A 10927-nucleotide genomic window follows, 5' to 3' on the forward strand; every position below is an offset into this window, starting at 1 on the left:
CTCTTGACCTCGTGATCCACCCGCCTCGGCCTCCCACAGTGCTGGGATTACAGGCTTGAGCCACCGCGCCCGGCCTATATCCATATATTTTAATATTTTCTTTTATTTACTTTTTTTTTGTAGAGACGGGGTTTCACCATGTTGATCAGGATGTTCTCGATCTCTTGACCTGGTGATCCACCCGCCTCGGCCTCCCAAAGTGCTGGGATTATAGGCATGAGCCACCGAGCCCTCTTTTATTTACTTATATTTATTTTTGGCTGTGCACAGTGGCTTACATCTGTAATCCCAGCAACTAGAGACCAGTCTTGGCAACAAAGTGAGACCCTGTTTCTAAAAAAAAAAAAAAAAGAAAAGAAAAGAAAAAGGTACATATACATATATTCTGGTATATCCATAAACTGTTTCTGTAGTATATGATTAAAAAAGAAAACTCTAGCCACTATGGGATCAGACTGTGGGCATTTGCCTCACCTAGGCTAAAAGACATTAAAAGAATAAAGTTACATGTCCTTACATTTTCAGAGACAATGGTTCTCAACCAGAGGGAGGAAGTGGAGATGGTGCATATAGAATTATCTACATATGGCTCAGCGCAGTGGTTCACACCTATACTCCCAGCACTTTGGGAGGCTGAAGCGGGTGGATTACTAACCGGAGGTCAAGAGTTCAAGACTAGTTGGGCCACCATGGTGAAACCCCGTCTCTACTAAAAATATAAAATTAGCTAGGCATGGTGGCATGAGCCTGTAATCCCAGCTGCTTGGGAGGCTGAGGCAGGAGAATTGCTTGAACCCAGGAGGCAGAGGTTGAGTGAGCTGAGACTGTGCCATTGCACTCTTGCCTGGGCAAAAAGAGTGAAACTCCATCTCAAAAAAAAAAAGAATTATCTACGTATTCTGGCTATTGGCTTCCATCCAGGCCCCTTTATTCTACTCCACCCCAAGTGGTTTCAACTATCGGGAAAGAGCCTGTCAACTGGGGGCAGGGGTGTGTGTGTGTGTGTGTGTGTGTGTGTGTGTGTGTGTAAATTCCCAGGTGATTCTGATACATGCACCACCAGTGACAACCAGAATGTGAGAGCGGTGATGAGCAGCTGAACAATTCAGGCTGCCCTGAGTACAATCTGATAACAAGCAGTGTACAGAGAAATGAGGTAAAAAAGACAATATGAGTGACTGAAGCTCCCAAATATGTAGTCTACAAACCCAGTCAAAACGTCTGAAGTTAGATGTTTTTCAACAGAAAAAAATTTTGACTGCAAATTTTCAAAGATAAAAGAGAAAGTAAAAGAAAACAAAACAGAAACAAGGTATATAAATGTGGAAATAGAGCCTTCTATGGCTGGGTGCAGTGGCTTACGCCTGTAATCCCAGCACTTTGGGAGGCCAAGGTAGGAGGATTGCTTGAGGCCATGAGTTTGAGACCAGCCTGGGCAACATTAGAAAGACTCTGCCTCTAAAATTAAAAAAAATAATAAAAATAGAAAACAAAAGAAAGAGGCTGCTATAGTTAAAAATAGACACCGCCCCCCCCCCAAAAAAAAACAGAGAAAGAGAAAATTGAACATAATTCCGTATTCCTCAATTTGATTTTTTTTTTCTGTATCAGTGTGGGCAAATTACCTAAAACTTCCATGTCCTAAATGTGAGTTTCTGTACAGATTCCAATATGCCATGTGCCAGTCCTACCTTTCTTGGAATGAGTTACACAGATATTGATACAAGTACAATCAGAAAGAAGACATTTTTGTCATATATTGATAAAAACTTGTGCATCACCTACCCACATCTGGTCTAATGACCTATGATGTCAACATTACTCAAAGCAGGTACCACTGTTTATTCTGGTATGGTCAATGGCAGATCTTATAAATCAAATCATTTCAGTAATACAACTACCAGGCAAAAGAGTAACTTCATTCTTCCACAGAAATCTTCTAGTGAGGATCTAAAATGTGGGGGCATAAATGGGGAAGAGAAGGAGGGAATGTGATGGCCAAGGTCACTTTACCAATAAGTTCCTCCCAGACTGAAGCTTTGTTTCCCCGCAGGCTCAGCTCCCGATCCCAGGTCTCTGGCCTAGACAGCTTCATCCTCTTCCCAGCTCTGCTAGAATCCCAAGGCCCAGGAAGGTGACTTCGAGAAAAGAGCTGTAGGTTGGAGGGGTATCTGAGATAGGGAAGAAAGAGGTTTATCATTTCAAAGTTGGCAAGAAAGTAACTCAGAAGAGAAAGGTGAGTCATGTTTATAGGGCATGTCTGCCCAAATATGCCTAAAAATAACTCAGAAAAGGAAAGGTGAGTCATGTTTACAGGTGAATCAGAAAACGAAAGCCACAGTCAGGTCTATAGGACATGTCTCCCTAAAGTCATGTTGCCAGGGTTGAGAACTACCGGGATGGGGGCCACGGATGTTGAAAAGTCAAGGAATTACCTAGATGGAATGTATGCTCAGGGTGGAGCTCCTCACCTGTAACCCAGCAGGGCTTGAACGTGCTGGGCAGGCTCATGGATATGGAGTCGCTGAACCAGCTTCTTCAGGGTGAACCTTGGAGGATTCTTTTTCTCTGGTTCTGCATCATAAGCCTTCTCAAACTGTGGAAAAATCCTCAAGTCTCACAGAGGTCCTTTCATCCATGACCATAGGAACTTTCTTCAACAAAGCAGATTGTAAGACCATCCTATCCCTATGTGGTCATTTCTTTCCTCAAAATAGATTTTGGCCAAGGAGTAGGAATAGAGGGTACAAATCTCTGGCAACAAGGCTCCCATGGTGAGAACAGGATGGCAGCTCTTTGAGGTCACTATTTCATTCACACAAGTGGTTAACATGGGATGACTGGCTTGTGAGAAACAAGGTGGGGATAGAGCAAACACGTAATAGGTTTGTTTTTAGAGGAGGGGAAGGGAAAATCAGCTCCTATTTATTTATTTATTTGTTTGAGTCAGAGTCTCACTCATTCGCCCAGGCTGGAGTGCAGTGGCACAATCTCAGCTCACCACAACCTCTGCCTCTGAGGTTCAAGTGATTTTCCTGCCTCAGCCTCCCGAGTAGCTGGGACTATAGGAACCAGCCAACATGCCCAGCTAATTTTTGTATTCTTAGTTGAGATGGGGTTTCACTGTGTTGGCCAGGGTGGTCTCAAACTCCTGATCTCATGATCCACCCACTTTGACTTCCCAAAATGTTGAGATTACAGGCATGAGCCACCGGGCCTGGGCAATCAGCTCCTATTTAAATCACTGAGACTCTAATAGATAAATGGAAAAATGAGCACAATGCAGGCTAGGAGGAGTTTAAAAACTAGAAGTAGGCCGGGTGTGGTGGTTCATGCCTGTAATCCCAGCACTTTGGGAGGCCAAGGCAGGCAGATCATTTGAGGCCAGGAGTTTGAGACCAGACTGACCAACCTGGTGAAGCCTCGTCTCTACTAAAAATACAAAAAAATTAGCAGGGCAGGGTGGCACATGCCTGTACTCCCAGCAACTCAGGAGGCTGAGGCAGGAGAATCTCTTGAACCCGGGAAGTAGAGGTTGCAGTGAGCCAAGATTGCGCCACTGCACTCCAGTCTGGGTGACAGAGCGAGACTCCATCTCAAAAATAAGTAAGTAAATAAATAAACAAATGTAGGTAGCTTTCAGAATCTTCTATGGTAGAACTACATTTAGGATATATTAATAGGATGAAGAGAAAAGACAAGTTGACCAACTGAGATTGTGTTTTTTCTTGTAACACTAATATATTTTCCTAATAATCTGTTTTAATAATGATGATGGTAGTGATAACTAACACTTATTTACTTGTTAGAAATACTTTAAATATAGTAACTGATTTAATCTTCATAACAATCCAACAATGTAGGTTCTGCTATTATTCACATATGAGAAAACTGAGGCAAGAGAGGTTAAATCATTTGATCAATGTCTCATAGTCAATAAGGGGTGGTGGGAAGATTCAAACCCAGGTGATCTGAATCCACATTCTATGCTCTTAACTGCTAAGTAAAATACTTTACTTGTATGAAAGTAAAAAAGATTTTGTTTGGTTTGTTTTTAAAACTTCCTGTGGGCCGGGCGTGGTGGCTCACGCCTGTAATCCAAGCACTTTGGAGGCCAAGGTGGGCGGATCACCTCAGGTCGGAAGTTCAAGACCAGCCTGAACAACACGGTGAAACCCAAGACCACCCTGACCAACATGGTGAAACCCCGTCTTAAAAAAAAAAAAAAAAAACTTCCTGTGGAAGGTAAATATTTCATAATATTTTTTTTTTTTTTTTTGAGACGGAGTTTCGCTCTTGTTACCCAGGCTGGAGTGCAATGGCGCAATCTCAGCTCACCGCAACCTCTACCTCCTGGGTTCAGGCAATTCTCCTGCCTCAGCCTCCTGAGTAGCTGGGATTACAGGCACGCACCACCATGCCCAGCTGATTTTTTTTTGTATTTTTTTTTTTTTAGTAGAGACGGGGTTTCACCATGTTGACCAGGATGGTCTCGATCTCTTGACCTCGTGATCCACCCGCCTCGGCCTCCCAAAGTGCTGGGATTACAGGCGTGAGCCACCGCGCCCGGCCCTCATAATATTTTTAACTCACTTATCCAACTTTACTGACATGTCACCTGGGAGTACAATACCGGCCAGGCGTGGCGCCTCATGACTGTAATCCCAGCACTCTGGGAAGCTGAGGCGGGTGGATCATTTAGTCAGGAGTTCCAGACCAGCCTGGCCAACATAGTGAAATCCCCTCTCTACTAAAAATACAAAAATTAGCTGGGTGTGGTGGCATGCACCTGTAGTCCCGGCTTCTCAGGAGGCTGAGGCAGGAGAATCACTTGAGCCCGGGTGGCAGAGGTTACAGTGAGCTGAGACCATGCCACTGTAGCACTCCAGCCTGGGCGACAGTGTGTGACTTTGTCTCACAGAAAAAAAAAAGTACAATACCAAGGACAGTGAAGTGAAAAAAAATAAAACCATATGCCTTTCCCAGCGCTCTCAGAGCCTCACCCACCATCACAGCCAAGAACCCCCAGGCACAAAGTCTTTTTAACACTAATGGAATTTTGTTCCTAAATATTAGTCCAGAAAAGATTGTACATACACATATACAAACCCAGAAGAAGGGACTTACCTTTCTCTGCTCATCTCTAAGAAATATTATGTACCTTGGAAAAGGCCTGCTAGAAAATGGAGGCTCCATCCTCTGTAGGGACAGGAGAAGCAGTTTCAAAAAGGGAAATGCAAACTGTCCCTGAAGAGATCCAGGCAATAGCCTGAAGGTGTATCTCTACCCAAAGGAAGCCAGCTGGGAAAGAGGCCTGCCCTGCTCCATTCGCTCCCCTCTACTCAGCACCCCTGGATTTCTCTGACTCCCTTTGCTCCTGGTATAGGACTCCCCAGCAACAGCATGCTCCCTGATGGGGAGCGTGGGTCGAGGGCTGAGACAGTGACTGACTGGAGAGCGGGCTGGCCGGCGGGGGTGTCTCTTGGCCCGGTGCTTCCGAGGGTTGTATTTAGCCAGCTGGTACTCATCAAATTGGGCAAATTTGTCCACCATGGCAGTACGGAGACAGGCGGGCAGGGGCACCAGCTTGTTCTCATTTCCCCCAGCCAGGCTCTGTCAAAAGAGAAAGAAGATCATCAGAAGCAAGACACAAACCAACCCTCCAAAACGAAACGAGACCACTTCATGGAGATGTATGAAAGCACAGAATAGTGAGCAGGTTCCCAGCCCCAGCTCCAAAATCATAATTTCTCTAGTAATGATTTTCATTTCTTCATTAGAAACATGAGGTCAAGGCAAGGCAGGGTGGCTCACCTTTACGCCTGCAATCCCAGCACTTTGGGAGGCCAAGATGAGTGGATCACCTGAGGTCAGGAGTTCGAGACTAGCCTGGCCAACATGGTGAAACCCCATCTACTAACAATATAAAAATTAGCCAGGCATGGTGGCGCACACCTGTAATCCCAGCTACTGGGGAGGCTGAGGCAGGAGAATTGCTTGAACCTGGGAGGTGAAGATTGCAGTGAGGTGAGATCACGCCATTGCACTCCAGCTTGGGTGACGAAACTCCGTCTCCAAAAAAAAAAAAGAAACATGAGGTCCAGAATAAGACCAATTTTTTCTCAAGCTTTGGTCCAGCCCTTCTCAATCATGTTCTCCACATTGGGCAACCCCGCCTGGTAGAGGGAGAAGCTGTCCTGCCTAAGCCCCAACGCTGAGGAAAGCTGAGAAGAGGCCAAACTGCCTGAGAATTTTCTCCAGGGATGCAGTGAGCATAAGAGAAGGAACCAAGATCCAAGCTCGGGAAAATGAGCACCATACCTGGTAAAGCTCAGCCACCTGGATCCAGTCAGAAGGCAGCTGGACAATGGCACAGAAATATCGTCGCAGGTGGGGCCGGCATGCCGGCAAGAAGGCAGCAATGGCCAAGACTTTATTGGCTACGTTCCGGACATTCAGCTGCTGCCTGGCGTACAAAGATGCCTAGGGCACAGGGTGAGAGGACTAGAATCTCAGCCACTCCTCCCATAGCTTTCTGCCCTGAACTTACTTGCTGATTGAGTGTGCCCATATGAAACCTTTCCTGAGACCTCCACATTGTCCACAAAATACGAAGCCCAGGCCTCCTGACTTGGCATTCTAAGTCCTCATACGCTATCCCTTACCCATCTTTCCAGCATGTTTTCTTCTGTGTCTACTGACAGCCTGCAAGCCAACCAGGCCTTTTCCTTCTTTGGAAGACCTGCATCAATATCTATCAAAAATTTATCCAGGGTTCAAATCATTGATTAAACCTGCCATTTTCCAAGGCATCACAGAAAACATTTCCACCCACCCCCTTCTCTGCTTCAGAAATGTTCACTATCTGCTATTCTGGCTATATTTGTATGATATTTAGAAAAGTATTTTGCTTCCCTAGCAATACTACAACCTCCTTGGAAGAATGGGTACTTACTAAACAAACCAAGCCTAGTATACTCTTTCCCCACTCTTCACTGAACCACAGGGACTAAGTCTCGGACTCACCCAGAAACTCTAAGAGAATCTCCTCCCACCGCCAACAGGAGGCTAGTCACCACTCCCCACACACCATAACCACACTCCCTATCTACCAGCTTCATGCCCCCATCCCCTCCTTCACACCATAATACCTTGAGGATAAACTCAGGCTCCAGGGGGGCAAGTTCACTACAGACTTCAAAAATTTCAGCCAAGATGGGGTCAGATGCATTTTTCATGTTTACTTCTGAGACCAGAGTAGAGCAGAGCAAGCTCATTAGAGCCATCTGAGAATTGAGAAAGAGAAGGAAAAAAGGAGAAGAGAGGTAATAAGGACCAACTTAAGCATCCATGCAGACTTACAAAATCAAGGACAGAGCTGTAGAGTCCAACTTAGAACTTAGAAAAGGGGACTAGGGCCACAGGCATGGTGGCTCATGCCTGTAATCCCAGCACTCTTGGAGACTGAGGCAGGTAGATCACCTAAGGTCAGGAATATGAGAGCAGTCCGGCCAACATGGTGAAACCCCATCTCTACTGAAAATACAAAAATTAGTCAGGCGCGGTGGCTCAAGCCTGTAATCCCAGCACTTTGGGAGGCCGAGGCGGGTGGATCACGAGGTCAAGAGATCGAGACCATCCTGGTCAACATGGTGAAACCCCATCTCTACTAAAAATACAAAAAATTAGCTGGGCATGGTGGTGCGTGCCTGTAATCCCAGCTACTCAGGAGGCTGAGGCAGGAGAATTGCCTGAACCCAGGAGGCGGAGGTTGCGGTGAGCTGAGATCGCACCATTGCACTCCAGCCTGGGTAACAAGAGCGAAACTCCGTCTCAAAAAAAAAAGAAAATACAAAAATTAGCTGGGCATGGTGGTGCATGCCTGTAATTCCAGCTACTCGGGAGGCTAAGGCAGGAGAATCGCTTGAATCCAAGAGGCGGAGATTGCAGTGAGCCGAGATCATGCCATTGCATTCCAGCCTGGGTGACAGAGTGAGACTCCTTCTCAAAAAAAAAAAAAAAGTGGGGGTATTAGTAAGTGAGAAATAAGACCTGGGTTGTATCCCTACATTCCCCTTCCAACTGGGGAGGGGACCTGGTTCAAGTACTCGAACCCCAGCCTCCCCTTCACACCATTAACTTTTCCCCAACTCTTGAGCTTTTACCTTCTTTTCCTGAAGGACCTGGTCAGTAGGCTCCAGATGAGATTCACAGTCTCCAGAGGTAAGCCTCACAACCAGATCCTCCACCTCCTCTTCTCCCAAGCTCAGACTGTAAGATGGCATTTGGGTCTCTGCCACTTTCTTCTCTTCTGGCTTTTTCTCTTCTGAATAAAACCAATGACCCTGGGGACAGTAGTGGCAGTTATGAATCACAGCATGTATCCACAGCCCCTCAAACCTAGATGGATCTGAAGGTAGCACCAGGACATAGGAAGAGTCTACATCTCCATTCATAGCACCTCTAATCTCCTCTCCCTTCACACACCAGCACTGATGTGTCCTGTCTGACTTAGTGCTCTCACAGACCACCTTACTGTACTTAACCTTTGGAACCTTCACCCACATGCTTCATGATCTGCCCCTTCTTTCATCTCTTCATTGATGTCATATCCTGGGAGCATGGGGCTCTTCACACACCTCTTAGGATATTAGTAAGATGTTTTGAAGGTCGAAGAAAAAGGGCAAAAAATAAAAAAGAAGAAGAAAAAGGGCAAAGCCCCATATGAATTCCCTAGCAGCCTGGGGCTGCTTAACCTCTCTGAACCTCATTCACTACCACCTATCTGATAGGGCCACTGTGCAATTAAACATAGTGATGTATGTAGGTATGACTGCAAATTGCAAAGCCCTAAATTAATGTAAGATGGCAGTAGCTGTAATCCTGGTAACAATCCTATGAAGTATATTTTCATTAAATTCATTTTAAAGGTAAGGAAATTAAAGCTCTAAAGGGTTAAGAGGTTGCCCAAGGTTGCGTATTTTGTAATCGGTAGAGACAGAAGAGGGTTCAGATTAGTCTTGTCCCTCAACTGGAAACACAAGTATATAGGGAAGCAATGTGTGTCTATCTAGTGACTCTGAACTGTATACTAAATGCAGGTATGTAGATGTGTAAAAGTGGATATGTGTTTGCACATGCACACACAATTAAGTGGTCTCTGGTATAGACCCTGATAGGGCTGTTGGAAAATTAATTAGCAGATGTATCTCATGCCTGAGCAACATGGTAAAACCCCATCTCCAAAATACAAAATTGCTAATTGACTAATTGACTCTGCTGGCCAACATTATGCTGGTTCTCATGAGCAGAGGCTTCCTAAGGACAGGGACTGTTTTTTGTTGTGGTCTTTTGGGCTTTCATGTTTTTGAAACACAGTCCCACTCTGTCACCCAGGCTGGAGTGCGGTAGTGTGATCCTGCCTCCCAGGTTTAAGCAATTCTCATGCCTCAGCCTCCCAAGTAGCTGGGATTATAGGTGCACACCACCACAACCAGCTAATTTTTGTATTTTTGAGATGGGGTTTCACCATGTTGCCCAGGCTGGTCTGGAACTCTTGGACTCAAGCAATCTGTCTGTCTTGGCCTCCTAAAGTGCTGGGATTACAGGTGTGAGCCACCATGCCCAGGCAGAACAGGAATTGTTTTTGATCTATTGCACAAAATCTCCAAAGTAGATATGCAATAAAAGTAACGATGCTGGTGAAGATGGTCCTGCAGCAAAGGGCACCTTAGGGGAGGCTCTGAGGAGATAGCCAGACACAGAGCAGCACGGGGGGAAACTGAGACACTTGAAAGCTAGAGACAAGAAAATTCAACAGACACAGCTGGAGTCAAGATGAGTGCCTGGAGCTATTACCAAAGTTGCTTCCTGGACTGTCCCCGTGGCAGAGACGGGGGCCATGGGGCAGGCTGAAAGGCCTAGTCCCTTAGAGAAATGCTGAGCCCTACAACTTGGAGGCTCAGAGAGCAAGCAATTGCTGCTGTTCACCCAGTACGGATCAGCTTGCATCACGTAGGGTATCTGTAGATTCTGGAGCAAAGAGTTGGCAGACACAGTGCTCTTTAGACTAGGGAGGGTGGCTAGGCACCGGTTCTCCAAGGAGAGGACATCTGGGTGGGCAGAAACATGTCCATGTGGTTTCTCCATGGTCTTCAGGTCAGGAAGCATGGCTAGGCACCGGTTCTCCAAGGAGAGGATGTCTGGGTGGGCAGACACATGTCCATGTGGTTTTTCCACGGTCTTCAGGTCAGGAAGCACGGCTAGGCACTGGTTCTTCAAGGAGAGGATATCTGAGTGGGTAGATATATGCTCATGTAGTTTTTCCATGGGATGCAAGTCAGGGAGCATGGCCAGGCAACGGTTCTCCAAGGAGAGGATGTCTGGATGGGCAGACACATGCCCATGGAGTTTTTCCATGGCTGAAACTCAGCTAGCATATGCCTAGAAGGAGCGAAAGACAGGCGATGAGCACCTGGGTGCACTGAGGGTGTATCTGCATGAGAGCATATCTTCCTCATAGCCCTCCTGTGAATGCCAGTGATTTGCAAGTAGAAAACAACCAATGCTGTTTTTCTCAGGACTGGGTTCATCCAGAGAATATCCTAAGGGAGAGGGGTACGAAAAAGGTAAGGCAAAGCCTTAAGAGCAGAGAAATTAAGAAAAGGCTGGGCGCAGTGGCTCATGCCTATAATCCCAACACTTTGGAAGGTTGAGGTACAAGGATTGCTTGAGCCCAGGAGTTCAAGACCAGCCTGGGCAACATGGTGAAACCCCATCTCTAGAAAGTTTTAAAAAATAAAAAATGTGGCCGGGCGCGGTGGCTCAAGCCTGTAATCCCAGCACTTTGGGAGGCCGAGGCGGGTGGATCACGAGGTCAAGAGATCGAGACCATCCTGGTCAACATGGTGAAACCCCGTCTCTACTA

At 46.2% G+C, this 10927-nt stretch overlaps 1 protein-coding gene across 3 annotated transcripts in view; it reads right to left on the reverse strand.

The window, feature by feature from the left end:
- Window positions 1-10927, reverse strand: part of TEP1 (telomerase associated protein 1) — a 45969-nt gene that overhangs the window by 30683 nt on the left and 4359 nt on the right. For all 3 annotated transcript variants that reach the window (XR_001828412.2, XM_037742394.1, XM_017539584.2), the window contains 8 exons: window positions 9859-10443; window positions 8166-8345; window positions 7152-7286; window positions 6322-6483; window positions 5452-5613; window positions 5128-5199; window positions 2472-2596; window positions 2014-2171 (listed from right to left, as the gene is read on the reverse strand). Coding sequence is in view for 2 of the 3 variants with exons in the window: in XM_037742394.1 (XP_037598322.1) it covers window positions 2014-2171; window positions 2472-2596; window positions 5128-5199; window positions 5452-5613; window positions 6322-6483; window positions 7152-7286; window positions 8166-8345; window positions 9859-10419 (1555 nt within the window). In the remaining variant the exon portion in view is untranslated. Of the gene's footprint in view, window positions 1-2013; window positions 2172-2471; window positions 2597-5127; window positions 5200-5451; window positions 5614-6321; window positions 6484-7151; window positions 7287-8165; window positions 8346-9858; window positions 10444-10927 lie in introns of those variants that run through there.

Source organism: Cebus imitator, unplaced genomic scaffold (assembly GCF_001604975.1).
Source record: "Cebus imitator isolate Cc_AM_T3 unplaced genomic scaffold, Cebus_imitator-1.0 Scaffold119, whole genome shotgun sequence".
In the NCBI taxonomy this organism is placed as follows: domain Eukaryota; kingdom Metazoa; phylum Chordata; class Mammalia; order Primates; family Cebidae; genus Cebus; species Cebus imitator.